This window comes from Macaca nemestrina, chromosome 17 (genome assembly GCF_043159975.1).
Source record: "Macaca nemestrina isolate mMacNem1 chromosome 17, mMacNem.hap1, whole genome shotgun sequence".
Classification (NCBI taxonomy): domain Eukaryota; kingdom Metazoa; phylum Chordata; class Mammalia; order Primates; family Cercopithecidae; genus Macaca; species Macaca nemestrina.
In genome coordinates, this window is record NC_092141.1 from 43,627,863 (window position 1) to 43,653,292 (window position 25,430).

Here is a 25,430-nt window from a genome sequence, read left to right on the forward strand (position 1 = left end):
CTCTGAATTCGTCTCTTCTCCTAATACACACACTCACATGCTCTGTCTCCCTGACACACATGCCCTGCCTCCAATAAGTCAAACTTCCTAAATGTCTACCCTGGTTTCCACTAATAATGCCCCAAGATTAACTTACCTTTGTTCATGTCCCCAAGTCTAGGGGGCCTTTGTCAACACGTGTTTCATCTTGAAGAGTGATTTCTAGCCAAGTAGATAAGATTACCTGTTCACCTACAGTTAATATTCAACCTGGTTTCTGCAGGCTATAGAAATAAAAGGATAAAACTGCACAGCTTGAATGTCCCATCAACGTAATCAAAGTAATGGAAGAAGGAGAGAAGGCAGAAGGAGAGATTTCAAAATAAAGACTGAACTGTGCACTTCAGTAGTACTTAGGAAAACACTCCATCTGACTAAGCAGCTGATGAGTAGACAAATACCCAAAGGACTGTGCATTCTCTGAAGATTATTGTGCTCACAGTTCCCACTTCTCCCAAGGTTCTGCAAGAGATCACATCATAAAATCAGCCTTCCATTATTTATAATAAAGTGCATAGATGCATCCTAACATCCAGTATTCTACTGATTTACTCACAAACAAAGCTAAAACCTTATTTCAACTCAAACCCCTGTAACAAGGAAGAAAACGTATTTTCTTTAGGTCTTTCAAAGGTACCTCTCTCATCCCTTTTATAACAGAACAGACAAGGGTTGGAGAAAGGAACCCAAAGCTCCATCCCAGGTCCTAAATGCTTAAAAAAACTCACATTAAAAAAATGTCCCATAATACACTACCCATTTGAAAAAAAGCACTGTGAACAGCAGGGGGGAATATATATTTAGATATATATGATAGATACGCACATACACACCGAGAGAGGGAGAGAGATAACACGCATGTGCAAAAGAGCGAGCAAGCATGCACACATATACTTAACAAGTCTAAAACCATTTAATAACAGTTATTCCTAGTAGGAATGGGGATCTAACTTCTGCTTTATGCTACTTCAGCTGGTTTTGTTTTGTTTTGTTTTTCTGAGACGGTTCTCACTCTGTTGCCCAGGCTGGAGTGCAGTGGTGTGATCACAGCTCACTGCAGCCTTGACCACCCTGGCTCAAGCAATCTCCCACCTCAGCCTCGCGAGTAGCTGAGATCACTGGTGCATGCCACCATGCCTGGCTAATTCTTTCATTATTTGTAGAGATGGGGTCTCAATATCTTTCCCAGACTGATCTCGAACACCTAGGCTCAAGCAATCCTCCTGTCTCGACCTCCCAAAGTGCTGAGATTATAGGTGTGAGCAGTTTAAGTTAATCGTATTAGAAATAAAGTACCTAAGACCATTTGATAATATAAACCAAAACAATTTGAAAAAGGTTTTAGGGCCTTTGGAAGCCAAATTTTGAGTACATTTAAAGCTACAGTCATGGAGGCAAATGTATAAAAAATTAACAAGAAATTCAGAGTTTTGAAATTGTATTATTTGTCTATGGGCAATACTGTACTAGGAGTGCTATGCTATCTATTGCTGGATAAAAAGAGTTCATCTAGGGCCTTGCTGTCAAGGAAACCATGGCAGGGGTGCTAAAAAGCCAGTCAGCAGACCATTGTGACACTGTATGGAGGCAGATTCATCCAGAGAGCTAAAAATACAACTCAAAAATCATCTATCTTGGTACCAGTACCATGCTGTTTTGGTTACTGTAGCCTTGTAGTATAGTTTGAAGTCAGGTAGCATGATGCCTCCAGCTTTGTTCTTTTGGCTTAGGATTGTCTTGACAACGCGGGGTCTTTTTTGGTTCCATATGAACTTTAAAGCAGTTTTTTCCAATTCTGTGAAGAAAGTCATTGGTAGCTTAATGGGGATGGCATTGAATCTATAAATTACCTTGGGCAGTATGGCCATTTTCACAATATTGATTCCTCCTATCCATGAGCATGGTATGTTCTTCCATTTGTTTGTGTCCTCTTTTATTTCACTGAGCAGTGGTTTGTAGTTCTCCTTGAAGAGGTCCTTTACATCTCCGGTAAGTTGGATTTCTAGGTATTTTATTCTCTTTGAAGCTATTGTGAATGGGAGTTCATTCATGATTTGGCTCTCTGTTTGTCTGTTACTGGTGTATAAGAATGCTTGTGATTTTTGCACATTGATTTTGTATCCTGAAGGCTATAGTAACCAAAATAGCATGGTACTGGTACCAAAACAGAGATATAGACCAATGGAGCAGAACAGAGCCCTCAGAAATAATACCACACATCTACAGCCACCTGATCTTTGACACACCTGACAAAAACAAGAAACGCAGAAAGGATTCCCTGTTTAATAAATGGTGCTGGGAAAATTGGCTAGCCATAAGTAGAAAGCTGAAACTGGATCCTTTCCTTACTCCTTATACGAAAGTTAATTCAAGATGGATTAGAGACTTAAATGTTAGACCTAAAACCATAAAAACCCTAGAAGAAAACCTAGGTAGTACCATTCAGGACATAGGCATGGGCAAGGACTTCATGTCTAAAACACCAAAAGCAATGGCAACAAAAGCCAAAACTGACAAATGGGATCTAATTAAACTTAAGAGCTTCTGCACAGCAAAAGAAACTACCATCAGAGTGAACAGGCAACATACAGAATGGGAGAAAATTCTTGCAATCTACTCATCTGACAAAGGGCTAATATCCAGAACCTATAAAGAACTCAATCAAATTTACAAGAAAAAAACAAACAACCCCATCAAAAAGTGGGCAAAGGATATGAACAAACACTTCTCAAAAGAAGACATTCAAACAGCCAACAGACACATGAAAAAATGCTCATCATCACTCACTATCAGAGAAATGCAAATCAAAACCACAATGAGATACCATCTCACACCAGTTAGAATAGCAATCATTAAAAAATCAGGAAACGACAGGTGCTAGAGAGGATGTGGAGAAATAGGAACACTTTTACACTGTTGGTGGGACTGTAAACTAGTTCAACCATTGTAGAAAACAGTGTGGCGATTCCTCAAGGATCTAGAACTAGAAATACCATTTGACCCAGCCATCCCATTACTGGGGATATACCCAAAGGATTATAAATCATGCTGCTATAAAGACACATGCACACATATGTTTATTGCGGCACTATTCACAATAGCAAAGACTTGGAATCAACCCAAATGTCCATCAGTGACAGACTGGATTAAGAAAATGTGGCACATACACACCATGGAATACTATGCAGCCATAAAAAAGGATGAGTTCGTGTCCTTTGTAGGGACATGGATGCAGCTGGAAACCATCATTCTCAGCAAACTATCGCAAGAACAGAAAACCAAATACCACATGTTCTCACTCATAGGTGGGAACTGAACAATGAGATCACTTGGACACAGGAAGGGGAAGATCACACACCGGGTCCTATTGTGGGGAGGGGGGAGAGGGGAGGGATAGCATTAGGAGATATACCTAATGTAAATGACGAGTTAATGGGTGCAGCACACCAACATGGCACATGTATACATATGTAACAAACCTGCATGTTGTACACATGTACCCTAGAACTTAAAGTATAATAATTTAAATAAATAAATAAATAAATAAAAACCTCCTATCTTTGTCAGTCAAATCAGTTTTACTAAGTAATCTGATGAACTTAAAAACCAGATATAACACCTATTAGAATGGCTAAAATTAAAAATGGTGGCCAGGCACAGTGGCCCATGCCTGTATTCACAGCACTTTGGGAGGCCACGGCAGGTGAATTGCCTGAGGCCAGGAGTTTGAGACCAGCCTGGCCAACAGGGTGAAACCCAGTCTCTACTAAAAATACAAAAAATTAGCCAGGTATGGTGGCACGTGCCTGTAGTCCCAGCTACTCGGGAGGGTGAGGCAGGAGAATGGCTTGAACCTGGGAGGCAGAGGCTGCAGTGAGTCAAGATTATGCCACTGCACTCCAGCCTGGGCTATAGAGCAAGACTCCATCTAAAAAAAAAAAAAAAATTTAAAAATGATGACAATATCAAATGCTGGTGAGGATGCAAAGAAACTGGCTCTCATATACTGCTGGTGAGACTGTAAAATGGTACGGCAACTCTGGAAAAGAATTTAGCAATTTTGGCCTGGTGCAGTGGCTCACACCTGTCATCCCAGCACTTTGGGAGGCTATCATGGGCAGATCACTTAAGGTCAGGAGTTCAAGACCAGCCTGGCCAACATGGTGAAACTCCGTCTCTACCAAAAATACAAAATTTGGTTGGTAGTGGTGGTGCACACCTGTAGTCCCAGCTACTTGGGAGGCCGAGGCAGGAGAATTGCTTGAACCCAGGAGGCAGAGGTTGCAGTGAGCTGAGATCTCACCACTGCACTCCAGCCTGGGTAAAGGAGTCAGTGAGACTCTGTCTCAAAAAAAAAAAATAGTTTAGCAATTTCTTTGGAAAACTGAACATACACTTACCTTAAGAACCAGCAGTTTCATTCCTGGATGCTTAGCCCAAAGAAATTAAAACTTGGGTCCATACAAACACCTGTACACAAATGTTCATTATGGCTTCATCTGTAACAGCCCCAAACTGCTAACAACTAAAATGCCCTTCAGGTGAATAGTTAAACAGCCTGTGGTACATACACACCATGGAATACTACTCAGCGATAAAAGGAACAAACTATTGCTGCCACACAATAACTTGGATGGAGGGTGTGACACTAAGTGAAAAATGCTGGGTTCAAGACCAGCCTGGGAAACACAGTGAGACCCATCTCTACAAAAAATACATTCGAGGCTGGGCGCAGTGGCTCACACCTGTAATACCAGCATTTTGGGAGGCCAAGGCGGACAAATCACTTGAGCTCAGGAGTTCAAGACCAGCCTGGGCAACATGGTGAAACTGTCTCTACAAAAAATACAAAAATTAGGTGGGTGTGGTGGCGTGCACCTGTAGTCCCAGCTACTCAGGAGGCTGAAGTGGGAGGATGGCTTGAGCTAGGGAAGCAGAGGTTGCAGTAAGCTGAGATCACGCCACTGCACTCCAGCCTGGGCGGCAGAGTCAGACACTGTCTCGAAAAAATAAATAAAAATAAATAAATAAATAAATAAATAACAAGTTCCAATTGTTCTATGCGTATAAAAGTAAAAAACAAAAAACCCAGTCTTAAAAGGTCACATACTGGGTCACATATTGTTATGATTCCATTTCCATCATATTTCTAAAATGACAAAATTATAGAGATACCGAACAGATTACTGTTTGCCAGAGATTAGAACAGTATGGAAAAAGGATATGCGTGATAATAAAGGAGTAGCACAAGGGGGATCTTTGTGGTGGTAGAAGAGTTACACAAATTCATACATGTGATAAAATGGCACAAAACTACACACACACACACACACACACACACACAAGCGCACACACACAGAGCACTGTGTCAGTTTCCTGGTTTTGATATTGTACTATGGTTAAATGAGACATAACCACTGGGAGAAAAATGGGTGAAGGGTACATGGGAACTGTGTAGTGTATTTGCAACTTCCTGTGAATCTTTAATTACCTAAAAATAAAGTATAAAAAAAAAAAAGTGGCCGGGCGTGGTGGCTCACGCCTGTAATCCCAGCACTTCGGGAGGCCGAGGCAGGTGGATCACCTGAGGTTGAGAGTTCAAGACCAGCCTCACCAATATGGAGAAACCTCGTCTCTACTAAAAATACAAAATTAGCCAGGCGTGGTAGTGTGCATCTGTAATCCCAGCTACTCAGGAGGCTGAGGCAGGAGAATCGCTTGAACCCGGGAGGCAGAGGTTGCAGTGAGCCGAGATCGTGCCATTTCACTCCAGCTTGAGCAACAAGAGTGAAACTCCATCTCAAAAAAAAAAAAGTGCAATTATTCAGTCAACTGTCCAGCCCCTATGGGGAACTAAAAAAGGTAAAAAGTTTATAATAAAGTATAGCATGTTTCGTACTCTTTTGCAGTCTCTACTATGCAGGAGAGATGATTATTTAAGCATAGATTGGTTGTTGGCCCAACTACCTGAAATATATTTAGGCACTACCTGTGCCCCATTCATCACAATATTTTTATCAAGCCTCACCAAAGCCATGAGTAATGGGCCAGAAGGCTGCAGAAGTAACCAGTCCCGAATGAACTCTCACTACAATTTTAGCTCAGCAGACAGTGCCTGCTATCAGAAACATCAAAAAACCACAGCAGTTAGACAAATAAGTTGTGAAAGATATGGTTTCCAGGTAAGATATGTGACAGGCTTCTTACTGCAAATAGTTTTTCTTACAAAAGAAGAAAGACTGGTGGGAGAGATGGTGGAAAAATGAAAACAATCCTTCTTCTATGATTATCTGGGCCCATCTTCACAGGACTTCATATGTAGTGAAGGCAGAATATTTGTCTCAAGCACAGATAACCAGCTTTTACTTTCTACACTGACTCAGGCTTCTTACTGAAAATGGTATATCACCATTTATTCCACTAACATCGCTTACAAGATGAGGCCCTATGGGGCACTAACATCTATGTATCATATGGAGAATTCAATTCATTGGGAAGGCCTATTGACAAACAGGAAGACCCCCACCCCCAACACACACACACACACACAAATAAAAATAAAAAATAACCACCAGTGAACTCTTCTCTAACCCAGTGTTTTATTTATTTAGCCAAATGTGCTTTTAAGGGAAACTGACTTAAATATCAAAAACATTTACAATTTTAGAATAAACTATAAAACATCCTTCAGCACTAGCAAAACTAAAACTAATAAACCAATTAACAAGTACTGCTAATATCATTTTTAAATCATATTCCACACAAGTAGGCCCATTAAAAAAGAATAGTTTTATGAATAAAAAACTATTTAAGAATTAAAAAGTGATGTTAGTGGAATAATGGTGAAACACCATTTTCAGTAAGAAGCCTGAGTCAGTGTAGAAAGTAAAAGCTGGTTATGTGGGCTTGAAGCAAATATTCTGCCTTCACTACATATGAAGTCCTGTGAAGATGGGCCCAGATAATCATAGAAGAAGGATTGTTTTCATTTTTCCACCATCTCTCCCACCAGTCTTCTTCTTTTGTAAGAAAAACTATTTGCAGTAAGAAGCCTGTCACATATCTTACCTGGAAACCATATCTTTCACAACTTATTTGTCTAACTGCTGTGGTTTTTGGATGTTTCTGAGAGCAGGCACTGCTTGCTAAGCTAAAATTGTAGTGAGAGTTCATTCATTCTGGACTGGTTACTTCTGCAGCCCACATATTTGTAAAGACTTATTCAAAAGGTAATCATCCTGATGGAGTGTGAGGCAGCTGCCACCCAGTAGTTGACAGCTCAACATTTAAAGCTGGAATGCTTCAGTTCCAACACTGTGTGGCTTTGGGCCCCCTTTAATTTCTCTGTGCGGCATTTTCACATCTGTGGAACAGAGATAACACCTACACACCTCATAGGATGGTTCGGAGGATTAAACATGTTAATACAGCAAAGTCCCTGGCACCTGGAGAGCACATAATAACTGTTGGTAATTTTCATAAAGGTAAACTATGGCACAAAGAGAAGTATCACACAGCAAAAGAAGTGCCAGTCTTTTGATAAGTCTTACACAAATTCTCCCATACTTTTAGACAAGAAGAAGCCTTCCCCTAACTGCCACTGAAGAATGCATACAATTTCATTCAGAAAAAGCATCATCTGACACAGTGGAATGAGGGAAACAAATCCTGCTGAGCATGCCCATTGCTTCCCTAGCTCCTGTGGCCAACACACAATTTTAATAGGAAACGGGATTGTTTGTAAAGACAGTTTTATAACATCTGTCACCAAACAACAGTGAAGTTCAAAGTGAAAATTCAAGATTTCACATAGCAGGCAGAGGGACTTTCAAAAACATCTATCCTCTCGCTCCTGTTCCCCATCCCTCTTTCCTAATCAAGGTTATAATAACCCAAGCCCTCTGTAAGCTGGCACACAAGCTAACAACATGTTACCCTGCTGAATAGTCATCAAGGAGGAAAGAAAGGCCCAGGGGGCTGCTACATTTCCATAAACCTCTCATCCTTAGTTAAAAAGGTAAATTTGTTCTAGAGATGCTTAAAGAAAAAACACTTGACTGTCGTAACCTAGACACGTGCAATAGCTTTCTCCCATTTCTAGTTCTGTCAACTATTCAGGGAACCACCATCCACATTTTTGGAAACAGAAACAAATTGTTTCCAAAAGTGTTAAGCAGTGCTTGTCCAAAGGCCCCCATATAGCTAGTAATTTAGACAGCTGTGTTAGGAGCCACAGAAGCTGCATTTTCTAACCAGTATTGCTTGTGAACAATTGAAACTTTCTCCAGTGCAAAGTCCATACACAGGAAGCAGTGTTCTCCAAAAACATTCAAACAGTTTCATTATTGTTTAACTACCAAAATAACAGCTCCAATAATCTATCAAGTTTGACATTTCACCCAGCTAAGCAATTAAACCAGAACGAAAAGCATGCATGGAGAGATTTGCCCGCCTACTCCAAATCAACACTAATTTTGACATTATAACCACAAAAACTAATAATGCATCCTCGTAGACTATTCACAAAAGGCTTCTAAAAAGCAAACACAAAAGTGTCTCAAAGAAATTGCACACCCCTAAATTTTATTTTCTGTCTCCCATCTTTAAGCATCTCAACTCTGAGTTAAGTTACAGGCCAAGAAGTTAGAAACTCCTTTGCAGTATTTAGTCAAAAGAGGGGAATATGCCTCCCAATACAACTACCCAATGCAAATTCTATCATTTATCCTTTTTTTTTTTTTTTTTTTTTTTGGAGACAGGTCTCCCAGGTTGGAGTGCAGTGGCATGATCTTGGCTCACTGCAATCTCTGCCCCCTATGTTGAAGGGATTCTCCTGCCTCAGCCTCTGGAGTAGCTGGGACTACAGGCGCGTGCCACCACACCGGCTAATTTTTGTATTTTTAGTAGAGATGGAGTTTCACCATGTTGGCCAGGCTGGTCTTGAATTCCTGACCTCAAGTGATCCACCCACCTCAGACTTCCCAAAGTGTTGGGATTATAGGCATGAGCCACCACGCCTGGCCTCAATTTACTCTTAAATATACTAAAGCTTGGCTACTGTGGACACATTGCCTATAGGGTAGCCCTGCTCTGCAAGGAGCAGTAATTTTAAAAATAATAGTAAAAAGGCCAAGCGTGGTGACTCATGCCTGTAACTGCAGCACTTTGGGAGGCCAAGGCGGGTGGATCACCTGAGTTCGGGAGTTCAGGACCAGCCTGACCAACATGAAGAAACCCCATCTACTAAAAATACAAAATTAGCCGGGTATGGTGGCGCATGCCTATAATCCCAGCTACTCAGGAGGCTGAGGCAGGAGAATTGCTTGAACTCGGGAGGTGGAGGTTGCGGTGAGCCAAAATGGCACCATTGCATTCTACCCTGGGCAACAAGAATGAAACTCCATCTCAAATAATAATAATGATAAAAACAGTAACAGAAACAAGATGATGAATGGAACATCATCATTTGGAAAGTGTCACAATAAGACACAACAAGGCCTAACACCTTCAGAAGTCGACCTGTGGCAAATGTGGCTATGCTGCCAAGCGCAAGAGGAAGTATAACTGGAGTGCCAAGGCTAAAAGACAAAATACCACTGGAACTGGTCAAATGAGGCACTTAAAAGTTGTATGCAGCAGATTCAGGCATGGATTCTGTGAAAGAACACCACCTAAACCCAAGAGGGTAGCTGCTGCGGCATCCAGTTTATCTTCAGAATTTCAACAAACAGTCATGCAATAAATGTTCTAGTTTAAAAAAAATAATAATTAAATATATTAAAGGTAAATGTTCCTTAACTAATCCCTAAGTATTATCAACTTTGGTTCTGACCTAGGAAATCACTAAGTCATGAAACTTCTCTCCCCAGGTAGGAATGGGAGTTATCAGATGGTAGCTTGAGTTACAGGTGGGATGAGGAAGAAAATGATCAAGGACCTCTGATATCAAGTTCCTAAGATGTCCTAAGAACCACCTAGAATAATGCTATTCAAAGCGTGTATGTGTCAGACTGCGGGAGGCCCATTCATGTCAAGGTAAACACAGAAAATCACAGTAAGCATTTAGAAACTTTTCCAGCACTTGACATTGCTGTGACATCCAAGCGCATGATTTTTCTGGTGATTCATTTTTCTTGTACTTTACAAAATTATTGGTTGGCAACAGATTAGGAGTGGAGGGAAACCCTTATAAAGCTGGTCCTTCGCCACAGATAGTTTAAGAAGCACAATCTTCTCACACTATGAAGTGCCAATTCAGTCATTATTGTTCTGAAGGAACCAAAGTACTTTTGCCCTCATTATCTTATAGCTTCTGATTTAAAGGCAATTAGATAAACCAGCAAGGAGGCACCATGGTATAATCCAAGCTTGATCAACCCATGGCCTCTGGGCCCAACACAAATTCATAAACTTTCATCAGCTATCATTAGTGTCAGTGTATTTTATGTGTGGCCCAAGACAATTCTTCTTTCAGTGTGGCCCAGGGAGGCCAAAAGATTGCACACTCCGGACTATAATCTAATGGAAAGAGCGCCAATCCACAGTAGTCAGCCAACCTAACTTCTGGTTTGCAAGAGCCAAATAACTAACTGAATATCCTAGGTAAGTCTGAGTCTCTTGACTGTTCTGCACTTTAAATTCCTCCTCTGCAAAATAATAGCAATTCTCAATCTTTTTTTTTTTTAATGTGTGGTTCTTTCTCACAGAAATTCTTTCTCCAAGTGGGGTCTGCAGATAAGCTACATCAGAATCCCACATCTCTATCCCAAACACTTTGATTCTGTAGGACTGGGCTAGGAACCAGGAATCTAATTTTTACAAGCACCTAGGAGATTTTTGATCCATACTAAAATTTAAGATCTATTGCAGTAAGCATATAACCTTACCAAAGACTTTAGGAAAAAAAAAAAAAGTCACAATTTGTATGTAATCTCCAATAAAGAAGTTATTTGATTTTTATTATTTTTTTCTGGAGACAGGGTCTCACTCTGTTGCCCACGCTAGAGTACAGTTGTGCAACCAAAGTTCATAACCTCAAACTCCTGGACTCAAGCAATCCTCCCAGCTCAGACTCCTGAGTAGCTGAGACTGCAGGCGCACACCACCACATCTGGCTAATTGTATGTATTTTTTTGGAGACAAGGTTTTGCTATGTTGCCCAGGCTGGCCTTGATCTCCTGGACTCAAGTGATCTGCCTGCCTTGGCCTCCCAAAGTGCCAGAATTACAGGCATGAGCCACCACGCCCGGCCCAGAAAACACATTTTAATATGCTTTCATAATATGTGTAATATACATAACAGCAAATTTCCATTTTTCCCCATCTTAAAAAGTGATAGGCCAGGTGCAGAGGCTCACACCTGTAATCCCAGCACTTATCCCAACACTTTGGGAGGCCGAGGCAGACAGATCGCTTTAGGTCAGGAGTTCGACACCAGCCTGGCCAACATGATGAAACTCCATCTCTACAAAAATTACAAAAATTAGCTGGATGTGGTGGCGTGCATCTGTGGTCCCAGCTACTCGGGAGGCTGAGATGGGAGAATCACATGAATCCAGGAGGCAGAGGTTGCAGTGAGCCAAGATGGCACCACTGCATTCCAGCCTGGGTGACAGAGTGAGACTCTCAAAAAAAAAAAAAAAAAAAAAAAAAAAAAAGTGATGTTTGATAGGGAAGGATCAACTGTATATCAAAACGCACAAACATTTAACCAGTGGCATCAAAAACTGCTTTCCTGACATGATATTCAGAACTCGAATATGGTATATCGATCCCTCCCAAATAAAACTAGAGGCTTATTTTTATGTTTGTGTTCCTGGGATTACAGGCATGCACTACCATGCCATGCCTGGCAAATTTTTGTATTTTTAGTAGAGATGAGGGTTTCACCCTGCTGGCCAGGCTGATCTCAAACTCCTGAACCCAAGTGATCCACCCACCTTAGCCTCCCAAAGTGCTGGGATTACAGGCGTGAGCCATCGCCTGACCTGTTTGTGTTGCTTCTAAAATGACAATAAAAGGAGAAAGATTTCAGTCTGCTTTGTGCTAGCATTTCCACAAATAACAATGCAGTTATAGATAGCCTGTATCTCAAATAAAAACCAAATTAGTTAGTAATTGCCAACATATTTTCCTTTTTAATACTGCTTTTGGGTAGTGCAAGAGACATGTTGATGTGCTGTGGAGAAGATTTTATCAAGTAAATGCAATTCAGGAATCTGATGAAGATCATCTAGAGGTGGAGCTGCAGAACTACTATCATTTTAATGTCCCCCATTAATTGGTGGGTTCACAGTCACTATTCCTCAAGCTGCTGGTCTCTAACTGTGTCAACATTTCAGAGTTGGGAAACACTGAACTAGATCAATGGGAGTGGTGGCGATGATTCAGAATCATCTGAAGTGCTAGATTCAACCATATGGCCAAGGGTACACAGGAAGGTGGAATGCCCTTTGACAAGCTGAGAATATTCTAACATCCCTCTTCCCACCCTCTCAGTAAACAATGGCTAAGGTATACTTTAGCTCTGGCATAGAATGATTATGCAAACTCTTCCATCAGTATATGGTAAGTAGACAAACATAAGAGAATGTGAAAGATTAGGAATTTTCCACTGTGGACTGGGAAAGTCCTCATCTCCTAAATTATTCCTTCCCACTCCTGCTTGCACATAATTTTAGCCCCTAACTGTTCCTCTCCACCCCTTGATAAAAATCCAGATTCCTCAAACTAGCTGAATTTCAGCGGACCTACTCCTGCTAAGGCTAGAAAACACTCCTTCTTCTCTCCCCAAATTAGAACATTCCTTTGCCCAGCATTTTAGAATAAAGCATATGCTCTGGTTGATCTTCCACACCATATAAAATAATAATTAGCATAGTGAAGACGGTACAATCCAACCCAACTGCAATTGGTTATGCATCTACTGACGCAAGACCTAGAAGAGGGTTGGAAGTCGATAGAGGATGAAGTTTGGTTATTTCTCAGGCAGATATCTTAATCATTACGAAAGTAAAAAAGCATGGGAGGATTAGCAGAAAATGCAGATGCAGAGGGTAGGGCACATAGTTTCTTGTATGTTTTAGGATAAAATACACTGATTCAATTGCCCTAAGACTATACACATGTGATCAGTACCAAGACTGGAAAGATTTTCCAAAGCAAATGCACAGTAAAACAAGAAGAGGGTGAGGTGGGAGACGAGGATGCACGATTTACTTAAGTAAAGCTTTTTTTTCCTTTCAAATCTTTTAACATAATCCAGCAGCTGCAAATAAACAACGGTGTTGATTACTAATAAGTTGCATTTAACCACTCAGAAGCCAGCAGAGCCTCCACTTGGCCTAACTTCCTGTAAGTTTCAAGATGACTAGGCATCATTTCTTTAAAAAGGATCAAGATAGTTAAAACATTTCAGCAGATCATACTGGCTGGAAGTAGTTCAGATCCATGTGGATTTCCCCTACTCTTAGAACTAGCCACTGGTAGAAACAAGTGACTGTCCCAGGGAACACTCCACAACCCAGAGATAATGAAAACATATTTTTATCTGCAATTCTAGAAAAGGCATGTGAACATGAAAACAGAAGATGTAGGTTTAACTGTAGCATTGCAGAGCAGCAGCTTTAAAAAGTCAGATAACATTAGCTCAACAAAATCATATACCGAAGTGTGCTCAAATTCAAATTCAGCACATGGCAGTAGTAGCAGCTGAAAAACGCTGCTGAGAGAGCAAGAAGGTTTTGCTGTCTTTTTAGAGGAGAGGACAATGAAGAAATTACCAGACCAAGGTCACTTTTCAACCTAAAACAAAGGGGGGTTAGTAGCTTTAACAGAGATAAAAACCTGTGTAGGTCATAACTCCATGAAATCAGCAGCCTAGTGAATGTCTCTCCAAGAACCTTGTAGGAAATTAAGTGTGGATTTGAGTAATTAAACATAAAGTCTTCTTGAGAGTAACTTCAATTCCTGAAGGCTAAAGCCATTTCTGTGAAACATACAGAAAAATTATGAGGCGGATTTACCCGGCATCACATCACAGCCTTTCTACTTTCACATCAGGTTAGAAATACAATGATCTAAAAAGAACAGAACGATTTGGGAGTTGTTCATTCTCTAGTCTTTGCAAAAATTCACGTGCTAGTGTAACTGTAATACACTTAGGAGTTTCCAAAAATAACACACATTTCCTCAAAAGAGATGTAGAAAAAAATAATCTCTGGGTAAAAGGTCAAACATTGTCTCTTCTGAATGCTTAAACAGCCAATTATGTGTCTAATACATTAATTCTATAAAGAGAGAGAGACTATTACGGGAAAGTTGAATAAGACATCTTGAAAAATGTACCCTGGGGCCTAAGTCCATTCAACTGACAGTAAAATCACCCCTCAAAAAATCAGTTTTATGGAACATCTAGTACTTTAATTTTCCAGCTGCCAACAGAAATATATAAGGAACAGAAATTAAACTAGTTATGGCAGCAGTGCAGTGAACAAAACTTTAATTGTATTACACACTAGTTAGACATTTGCCAAACAATACAAAGGCCCCTAAGGGTAGAAACTTCTTTAGAATATAAATGATTCCCAATCAATGTGACAGAAATTAGTCTGTTTAGGCAGTAAACAGATTCATGATTTAGATGTAAAAATTCAACTGACATCATATTTCAATATAGAAAATAAATATATAAGAAATTCATCTCTAAAATGGCTTTAAATTACTGTGATTTACATATGCTGTATCATTAATAGGCCCTTTAAGCTGGTATTGTACTAATCAGCTTTTTTAACATCCTGTCCACAAAAGAGCTTATTCATTTAGCTAGGAGACAGGTGTTAGCAACCAGAAACCTCTTTTAGCCTCGAGTTCCAGGGACTGGGCCTGTGTCTATGATGATGATTGGCAAGTCGAAAGGAAGGGCAGCTTTAAAGAGGGAAAAGGAGGAGAGAGGGAACGAGAAACAAAGACCAAAAGGGAGAAAAGAAGATAATGAAAGAAATGGATGTCAGGTGCTACTTAATGGGGCCACCCTCAAAGGCTCCTAGCCTAATCTCGGCTACCGTCCAAATACAGATGGCAGAATTTGGGTAATGTTATTCATTTATTCCTGTAGATAGTAACTCTGGGCACATGCCAACACTCCACTCATTCTAAAAAATTGTTTAAAGTGTTGCTAATTGTCCTGTGACTCATTCTTCTTACCCATATTCTCTGGTTCTTAACTTTAGTCCTCACTCTTTCATACATTTTCTAAAAGAGCTGACTGAGTAAATATTCCTGGAAAAAGATACAGAGAAAGCTGGATTTAGAAAAGCATCTTAAGTCTACAGAATAAAAATTGTGTGAGGAAGTGGGAGAAGGGACGTTTATTGAGTTGCCTACAATGTACAAAAAACATATTTTTCTCTCTTTTAATCCTCCTATGCATATTTTCCCCCTTTTAATCCACATAACAATCCTACCAGGTATTTTCATCTTGCAGATGAAAAAAATGAAGCTCACAGACGTTAAGTAATTTGCCTATGGTAGCACAGCCAGGAAGTGGGGGAGTCAGAGTTCAAAACCAGGCTTGTCTATTCCCTAACGTATCTAGTGCCTGAATCTGTTTTAAATCAGATGGTTCTATATTTCAGCAATTATTCTTCCTCCCATGAACTCAACACACGGCTGACGACTAAATTTTATTAACTATTTGTTAAGCACCTATTATTTTCAATAAAGGCTTCAGCTGTGTAGAAATAAAACAGGCAAACTGACTTCATTCTAAAATTCGACATACAGAGAATTCCCAGGCATCTCTCCCGTCCAACACTGATTATCATAACTAGATTCAACTACCTATTCAGACTTCTAGTTGTTTCCACATTATCATTCATTTGTCCACTCATAAGATAAAGGAAGCTACTTTCACCAAAAACCCTCCCTCATGACTCCTGATAATACAGCAGAGGGGGCCTCACTGTAAAGTAATTTACATAAAAGTTATAAAAGCTCTTTGTTATCTGTCATGACTAGGAAATGGGCTATTCTAGCAAATCAAACATCCTGGATAGCATAATGATTCTATTAGAGGGACTACCAATTTATAAGGAATTTCAATGTGCATAATAATTTCAATCTAAAAATTAAAAAAAGGGGGACCAGGCACGGTGGCTCACGCCTGTAATCCCAACACTTTGGGAGGCTGAGGTGGGCAGATCACTTGAGGTCAGTAGTGTGAGACCAGCACATCCCTACTAAAAATACAAAAATCAGCTGGATGTGGTGGCACACATCTGTAGTCCCAGCTACTTGGGAGGCTGAGGCAGGAGAACTGCTTGAATGCAGGAGGCAGAGGTTGCAGTGAGCCGAGATCACACCACTGCACTCCAGCCTGAGTGACAGAGCTGTCACAAAAAAAAAGAAAGAAAGAAAAGGGAAGAAAAGTGAACCCCAAGTTTCAAAGTTCCATGGGGCTTGATGTACAGGAGATAATGCCCCCCCCAACCTTAAAAAGACTATCAATGCAAAAAACAGTGGTTCCCAAACTTGACTGCACATTAAAAGCACTTGAGAAACCAGGCGCAGTGGCTCAATGGCTCAAGTCTGTAATCCTAGCACTTTGGGAGGTCGAGGCAGGCAGACCACCTGAGGTCAGGAGTTTGACACCAGCCTGGCCAACAGGGTGAAACTTCACCTCTGCTAAAAATACAAAAATTAGCCAGGCACAGTGGCACGTGCCTGTAATCCCAGCTACTCGGGAGACGGAGGCAGGAGAATCACTTGAACCCAGGAGGCAGAGGTTGCGGTGAGCCGAGATCATGCCACGCACTCTAGCCTGGGTGACAGAGCGAGACTCCATCTCAAAAAAATAAATAAATAAAAAGCACTTGGGGAGCTTTCTGAAAATACTAGATGCAAGGGAGATTTATTTAAGCTAGCTTCCAGCCGGATGCAGTGGCTCACGCCTGTAATCCCAACACTTTGGGAGGCCAAGGCGGGCAGATCACCTGAGGTCAAGAGTTTGAGACCAGCCTGGTCAACACAGTAAAATCCCATCTCTACAAAAAATACAAAAATTAGCCAGGTGTGGTGACACGCATCTGTGGTCCCAGCTACTTGGGTGGCTGAGGCAAGCGAATCACTTGAACCTGGGAGGCGGAGGTTACAGTGAGCCGAGATCATATCACTGCACTCCAGCCTGGATGACAGAGCTGAGACCGTCTCAAAAATAAACACATAGGCTGGGCATAGTGATTCACATCTATAATCCCAGCACTTTGGGAGGCTGAGGTGGGCGGATCGCATGAGGTCAGGAGTTCAAGATCAGCCTGGCCAATGTGGTAAAACCCCTCTCTACTAAAAATGCAAAAATTAGCTGGGTGTGGTGGTGGGCGCCTGTAATCCCAGCTACTCCGGAGGCTGAGGTAGGAGAATTGCTTGAACCAGGAGACACAGGTTGCAGTGGGCCGAGATTGTGACACTGCACTCCAGCCTGAGTGACAGAGCAAGACTCCGTCTCAAAATAAAATAAAATAAAATAAAATAAAAATAACAAAAATAAAAGGTCCATGGGGTATGGCCTCATACTAGTAATAATAAATTATAAAATTGAAAAAATAAAAGGTAGTTCCCTGGTCATCACTTACCCACCCGATCAAAATCTCCAGGAAGTGGGGCTGGGAAAACTGCATTTTTAAAGAATCTCGGTCAGTGACTCAGCAGTAAATCACCAGGTACCTCATCTTTCAAGGAGTGGCTGGCTTTTAGGAATTCCTTACAATAAAACATGCTCAAAAGGCTAAAGCTGCACTGAACACAATGTGACCTGTCTTTGATGATTCAGGAGACTTCAGGATCTCCCATTACCACTAAGTTATCATTCACTACCAGTTCTAGTGCCTGCACTAACAAAATCAGTACGGTAAAGTTAATAAAGACTTTCTATTAGTAGAAAGCAGGAAAAAACAGTTTTTGTTTTATTACCAGATTCAAAAATCTGGTTTTACTCCAGAGGAAATGCAGGGTTTTTTTTGTTGTTGTTGTTTTTGAGATGGAGTTTCGCTCTTGTTGCCCAGGTTGTAGCGCAGTGGTGCGATCTCGGTTCACTGCAACCTCCGTCTCCCAGGTTCAAGTGATTCTCCTGCCTCAGTCTCTCAAGTAGCTGGAATTACAGGCATGCACCACCATGCCCGGCTAATTTTGTGTTTTAATAGAAAAGGGGTTTCACCATATTGGTCAGGCTGGTCTCTAACTCCTGATCTCAGGTGATCACCCGCCTCTGCCTCCCAAAGTGCTGAGATTACAGGAGTGAGCCACCACGCCCAGCCAAAATGCAGATTTTATGCTTTAAAAATTAAACTGTTTAAAAACATGCAGGACTCTTTTAACCAACTGCTGAGCTTCACTTCAGAATGTTAACAGGTCCAAATACAATACAAATGTGGAATATTCACCCTGCATACGAAAAGCAAAGGAGGAACTTCATGACAGTCTTAATGAAGAGAAAGGATAATGGGTTTAAACTAAGACTGGCATAACAGGATTAGATATGACCGCTGTCCTCACCATGGCAGCTGTTAAATCTTGGAAACAGGGAGGGCACAGGTCTTTAAATACATGAAGCCAATTCCTACCTACCTGAGATGACTTTTATGTGAGATATAATAGGATACCCTACTAAGAGCCAAATTAGTTTTACTATTTTAAAACTGCATAACTAAAACCAAACACCGCATGTTCTCACTCATAGGTGGGAACTGAACAATGAGATCACTTGGACTCGGGAAGGGGAACATCACACACTGGGGCCTATCACGGGGAGGGGGGAGGGGGGAGGGATTGCATTGGGAGTTATACCTGATGTAAATGACGAGTTGATGGGTGCTGACGAGTTGATTGGTGCAGCACACCAACATGGCACAAGTATACATATGTAACAAACCTGCACGTTATGCACATGTACCCTAGAACTTAAAGTATAATAATAATAAAAAAAATTTTTTTTAAAACTGCATAACTAATATAAAGTCACAAAATAAAAAGTTGATCAGATACTTCCCTATGAAAGAACCAGGAGTCTGTTTGTATATGAAAAGATTTAGGCTGGGCATGGTGGCTCACACCCATAATCCCAGCACTTTGGGATGCCGAGGCTGGAGGATCGCTTGAGTTCAAGGAGTTTGAGACCAGCCTGGGCAACATGGCAAAACCCTGTCTCCACCAAAAACACAGAAATTAGCTGGGCATAGTGACACACACCTGTGGTCCCAGGTACTTGGGAGGCTAAGGTAAGAGGATTGCTTGAGCCCAGGTGGCGAGGCTGCATTGAGCTGAGATCATTCCATGGCACTCCAGCATGGGTGACAAGAGTGAGACCCCATCTCAATTAAAAAAAAAAAAAAAAAAAAAAAGGCTGTATTTACAATTGGGAAAATCTTTCTTACACAAACACCAAATAACCATTACCAATAACCAGAAGTGAAACAAAAATAACGAGTAATCGTCATCAAACCAGTACCATTACCAAACAACAATAATGAAGCAGCTCCTCGCTTGAGACTTCACCAACAGCAATTTAAACTATGTGTTCTCATTAAACTCTAATACCTTAATTCTGTTATTGTATTAACAAGTTACGAGATTCTAAGGTATAGAGGTTAAATCTTTCCTCCAAAAAAATAAACACTATGGCTAGTACAAGTTTGATATAAAAGTCTCTATCATTAAAACAGTGGCAGTATTAAAGGTTCTATGACAAGAATAAAAAATCAAGGTGGAATTAGTCCCCCTAACAACTACTTAGGTTTAAGAGGTGTTTTCAGAAAGTCTTAGGCTTGACACTCATAGAGATGGGTGTGACTGTATTTAAATCACAACGCACATGTAATTAGAAAAGAAATTGTGCCCTTTTTTGTTATTGTTGCTGTTTGTCTTCTTAAGTGCTGGTCACTAAAAATGCCTTTTCCACAACCCTTAAGAGGTGTTCCAGCCTGGCGAGGTGGCTCATATCTGTAATCTCAGAACTTGGGGAAGCCGAGGCAGGAGGATCGCTTGAGCCCAGCTCATGACCAACCACACGGCAAAACCTCGTCTCTACAGAAAATTCAGAAACTAGCTGGGTGTGGTTGCCCGTGCCTGAGATCCCAGCTACTCAAGAGGCTGAGAAGGGAGAGTCACCTAAGCCTAGGAGGTCAAGGCTGCAGTAAGCCATGATTACCCCACTGCACGCCAGTCTGAGTGACAGAGTGAGACTCTGCCTCCAAAAAAAAAAGGTGTTCCTATTAGATGGTACCAAGCAGAGATATGTCAACTGGGTTGGTCATGAGAGAAGGTTTGAAAGAAATTGATTTTTAAGGTTTCTGAGAAGAGCTTTCTTTTTTTGTGCATGTTATTTTGGCAGCTAAACTGGTCAACTTAGATAGTTACAACCCTTGATCCCAATGAAAACAAGATATCACAACTGTCTACCTGATCAATATGAAAGTTTTTGATGGGAATTAAAATGACTGTGAGATTACATGAACATTTTCTTCAATCACAATCAAGATATTAGCCCTGCCACATCAATCTGAAATTGTTATGAAAATATACCCAAATATTTTCAAACTTAAGAATACCTCTAAATAAACTGTTAACTTATGAACTGTACTCTAAAATTCAGAATTAAGAAATATACAATAAAAGTTCAGAAACCTTTGCCATCATCTACTTCCTTGAATGTGAAAGAGAATGCAATCAGGGAAAAGGATAAAGAAGTTGTCAAACCTGAAATCCCCTGAACAGAAAGGAATTGTCACCGCTAGGCTGCAGCCCTAGAACTCTGTACACGAATTCAGCCCAGTACCTTGTCTCCTGCCTACTCCTATTCCTAGAAGAATGGTATAATAAATGGGCAGCCCAGCCCACATTTCAGTAAATTGAACTGTCACTGGGAGAATAAGGCACCCCAAACAGTTGCAGCGACAGTGGTAACAGGAAGTCTCTCTGTCCTCCAAACCAATAATCAAAGGGATACATAAGGAACTTACTGCTTTCTTAGAAGGCCACATGCACCCCAGGATGTTTGCTCATCACGTCACTTTGGCCTTTAACCAGGGAGCAAAGTGACAGCTGTGGGTAAAACCCTATTTCCAAGCTAACCATTATCCTTCCTTATGGTAGACTAGGGGGTGCACAGGACACTCTTGATTACACAAGCAGTTTTTTTCCCCCTAGAACAAATGACAGACCAACAAAAAGGAGAAAATATGCTGTTGTTTATCTCTTCTGCCAGCCTGAACTCAAGCTCTGAGCAGACGTGCCAGCGGAGGCTCTGGCTCCCCTGGTTCGCCAGACTTCCCCATGTCTGGTCAAATGTCTCCTGGGCAGCCGGCTTGAAGAGAGGCCCCATTTCCCTCTCGGTCTTGACCGCTGCCGCACAGTGGCGACCTCACACACATCGCGAACAGAGGACAACTCCCAAGCGAGGGAACAGTGGACCCTGGGGGGAGAGCCGCATTCCCAAACTTCATCAAACCTCCAAACTCCAAACCTCCCTCCTCCAGCCACCTCCGTCTAAGACGGAGGTAGGGACGAGCTGGTTCCTTCAAAGGGGGAAGCAGGCCGCCGCGGACATGCCTCAGTTTCCTTCGCCGTACAAAGAGAGATCTTTTCCCCACAAGCCAACTAGACCTGCCGGTCTGCAGGGCACCTGGGGATAATCGACGACGCACGTCTCCTGTTACTGCCCCCACAGGTGAAACGCTTTCTTTGAGGGGACTTTTCAAAGGACAGGTGTGGGCTGCCCTGAAGGCGGGGACTTGCAGCCAGGAAAGGGCTTCCCCCCACCCCTGTAGGGCAGAGAGAGTCCCAGGCCGCGCCCCACACAGAGGAGGGGCCCCCAGACTACAGCCTGACGGCACCCAAGCCTACCCATTCCCGTCCTTCCCCAGCCGGGCGCCCTGCGGCCCCCAGCGCCGCCGCCGCCGCAGCCTCCTCACCTGCTGCGGCCGCCGGCCCGGCCGGCACCTGGGAGAGGAGGCGAGGGGAGGGGCCGGATCTCGGCCGCGGACGCCTCAGGCAGGGAGGCTGCGGACTCCGCCGCGGCGGCGTCTCTGGGGCTGAGGGGCACCCGGGGGCGGTCGCGACATCCTCACGGGCGGCCCCAGGAAGTCGGCCCCCCCACCCATCCCCAGCCGGCCCGGCCCGGCAGCTCCCGCCCCTCGCGCGGCCCCGCCCCTGACTCGGCCCCGCCCCCTCTCGGGAGCGCGCCTCCGCTCCCGCCGCGCCCGATCCACCATAGAGAAGAGCCAGGCGCGCAGCGGCCTCGAGCGCGGCCTCCTCTCGCGCCCCCTGGCGGAGCTGAGGCTCCCGGAGGCGGGGCCGGGCTGGCCGGAGCCGTGGGACCATAGGAGGCGTGGTTTCCCCGAAGTCATGGTGTCGGCCGCTGCTGGTTACCTGGGTCGCACAACTCTGCGGCAGGCGCCCAAGGGTCCAGGTCCACGTCTTAGCTGGGTCAAGACCCGGCTTGGTGACCTTGAGCGAGTCCCTCAACACCTCTGAACGCAGTTCATAAAACTTTGAAAGGTGCCTGACTTTCATGTCTTATTGACTCTCGTCAGTGCTATGAGCAGGCGATGGTTTCCCCCACTTCATGATTGGAGAAACCCAGGCCCACTAGGGGTTACGAGCTTATTCAGCGTCCCACAACTGGGAGGTATTAGAAGCCGGGTCTGTGGGACCTAAAAGCCCATGCTTGTCCCACTGACTCCAGCACTGCCCAGTCTAAACCCCTAGGACTAGCTACTTCCCCTCAGGAAGCTGAGGAAGCTGCTGAGGAAGGCTGTGGTAGAGTAAGAATGACTCAGCAAGGATCCACCCCTGCCCTTCACCCGTGCACCTTTCAGCAAGGTACCTAACCTTTACGAACTCTGGTTTTCTCACCCCAGAAACACAGGTTGGCGTGAGGATTTAGTGAGCACATGCATGTAGCTGTGCTTATTACTAAGTACAAACAGCAGGGCGGCCCAGGGGATGGTTAGCCAGCGTGGGCTACGATGCCTAGTCATGAACATAATATTAAGTTGTAATCCTTCTTTTAAATGGTGTCTAGTGACACAATTTTCTTAGGCTTTAGGTTCTATTGAGAACCCCCAGAGTTTTTCTGAGCAATTTGTATTTTCAAACAAGTAATATCGTAAGGAAAAGTGAAGTAAAAAATAAGATCATGAGCCAGGCGTGGTGGCTCATGCCTGTAATCCCAGCACTTTGGAAGGCTGAGGTGGGTGGATCACCTGACGTCAGGAGTTCGAGACCAGCCTGGCCAACATGGTGAAACCCCATCTCTATCAAAAACACAAAAATTAGCCAGGAATGGTGGCGGATGCCTGTAATCCCAGCTACTTGGAAGGCAGAGGTTGCAGTGAGTCAAGGTCATGCCATTGCACTCCAGCCTGGGCAACAAGGGTGAGACAGTGTCTCAATAATAATAACAATAATCTTACATATACATACCAGACTCTGTCACTTTACAAGTATTATTTCCAATCCTCACAACGCAGCAAACTACTATTATTCCCATGTTATCAATGAGGATCTACATATTAAGTAATTTACCCAAAGCCACATGGTTAGAAAAAGATGGAGCTGCAATGTATTGCTTTTTTTTTTTTTTTCTTTTTTCTTTCAACCAGAAGTGTCTTGAATACACGGAGCTGCAATTTATTTATTTTTATTTTTTGAGACAGGGGTCTCACTGTCACCCAGGCTGGAATGCAGTGGTGTGATCTCGGCTCATTGCAACCTCCGCCTCCCAGGTTCAAAGGATCCTCCCACCCTATAGGTGGGTCTACAGTCATCCGCTACCACACCCGGCTAATTTGTTTATTTGTTTGCCTGTTTTTGGTAGAGACAGTTTCACCATGTTGGCCAGGCTGGTCTTAAACTCCTAACCTCAAGTGATCTGCCGCCTCGGCCTCCCAAAGTGCTGGGATTACAGGGATGAGCCACTGCACCCCAACAAGCTGGAATTTAAAACCGATTTTTTCAATCACCTGGAATGCATGGAAAGACTGACCTGCTAAAGGCCTCCCACATCCGAATTAAATGTACCCATCGTTTTCCTTCCTGGCTGTTTTTGTAACTTACCCTGATGCAATTCTGTCTTGTCTGCTTCTCTCCAAGTCTCTATTTCCACCCCTACCCTCCAAAGGCATTTATTATCTCCTCCTTTCCCTCTAATTCCTTTTCCCTAGATATGCCAGGACCTTGTCCATCCTCTCAATTCTGAAATAGATTCCTAGCTGTGATGAAGGCACAGCATTTTCCACCACATCACTCTTTCTCTTGATAGAAATCATAGTTATAGTAAGTTAATAGGTCCAGGCCAGTCGCAGTGGCTCATGCCTCTAATCCCAGCACTTTGGAAGACCTGATCACTTGAGGTCAGGAGTTTGAGACCAGCCTGGCCAATGTAGTGAAACCCCGTCTCTACTAAAAATAACAATAATTGGGCCAGGTGCGGTGGCTCACGCCTGTAATCCCAGCACTTTGGGAGGCCAAGGCGGGCGGATCACGAGGTCAGGAGATCGAGACCATCCTGGCTAACACGGTGAAACCCCGTCTACACTAAAAATACAAAAAATTAGCCGGTTGTGGTGGCAGGCACTTGTAGTCCCAGCTACTTGGGAGGCTAAGGCAGGAGAATGGTGTGAACCCGGGAGGCAGACCTTGCAGTGAGCCGAGATCGCGCCATTGCACTCCAGCCTGGGTGACAGAGCGAGACTCTGTCTCAAAAATAAATAAATAAATAAATAATAAAATAACAAAAATTAACCAGGCATGGTGGCATACACCTATAATCCCAGCTACTCGGGAGGCTGAGGCAGGAGAACCACTTGAACTCAGGAGATGGAGGCTGCAGTGAACCGAGATCATGCCACTGCACTCCAGCCTGGGTGACAGAGTAAGGCTCTATCTCAAAAAAAAAAAAAAAAAAAAAAGTTAATAGGTCCAGAACAAGGGTGGGGTAAGACCTGGAGATGTCCTTTTGTAAACTTAGTTTACAACCTGAAGGTTCAGTTCTGAAAGGGGGTGCACATAATCCACCAATCGGATCCAATAATTGAAGTCTATCATGACATCCTGTGGAAATCATTTTTTTCTGGGCCTTCTGGTCCATATTACAAGCGAATCATTGGAATGCTACTAAATAATGTGCATATCACTGCAGCACAGAGGCCTCCGAGCTGCGTTTACCCACGCTCCTCCTTTCTGCACCTTAGGCATTACCACCATCACTATTTTTCATCTTTATCATGCCCTTCCACAGAGGCATTCAATAATGTACCCATTGTGCAAGTAATCTGAAATCCTTTTCGGCAAGCAATAGTATTTAATAGTGATAAAACACTAATTTGTCTACCAAGTGA

The 25,430-nt window shown here is 42.8% G+C and overlaps 1 protein-coding gene across 6 annotated transcripts in view; it reads right to left on the reverse strand.

Annotated features, from left to right (window-relative positions):
• LOC105485147 (ring finger and FYVE like domain containing E3 ubiquitin protein ligase) overlaps positions 1 to 22,177 on the reverse strand; it is an 80,867-nt gene extending 58,690 nt beyond the window's left edge. For 2 of the 6 annotated variants that reach the window (XM_071082727.1, XM_071082730.1), the window contains exon 1: positions 22,002 to 22,177. Coding sequence is in view for 3 of the 6 variants with exons in the window: in XM_071082734.1 (XP_070938835.1) it covers positions 21,934 to 21,937 (4 nt within the window). In the remaining 3 variants the exon portion in view is untranslated. Of the gene's footprint in view, positions 1 to 21,050; positions 21,901 to 21,933; positions 21,953 to 22,001 lie in introns of those variants that run through there. The other 4 variants (XM_071082734.1, XM_071082733.1, XM_071082731.1 and 1 more) reach the window with 3 other exon arrangements.
• Positions 22,178 to 25,430: the final 3,253 nt, after the last annotated feature.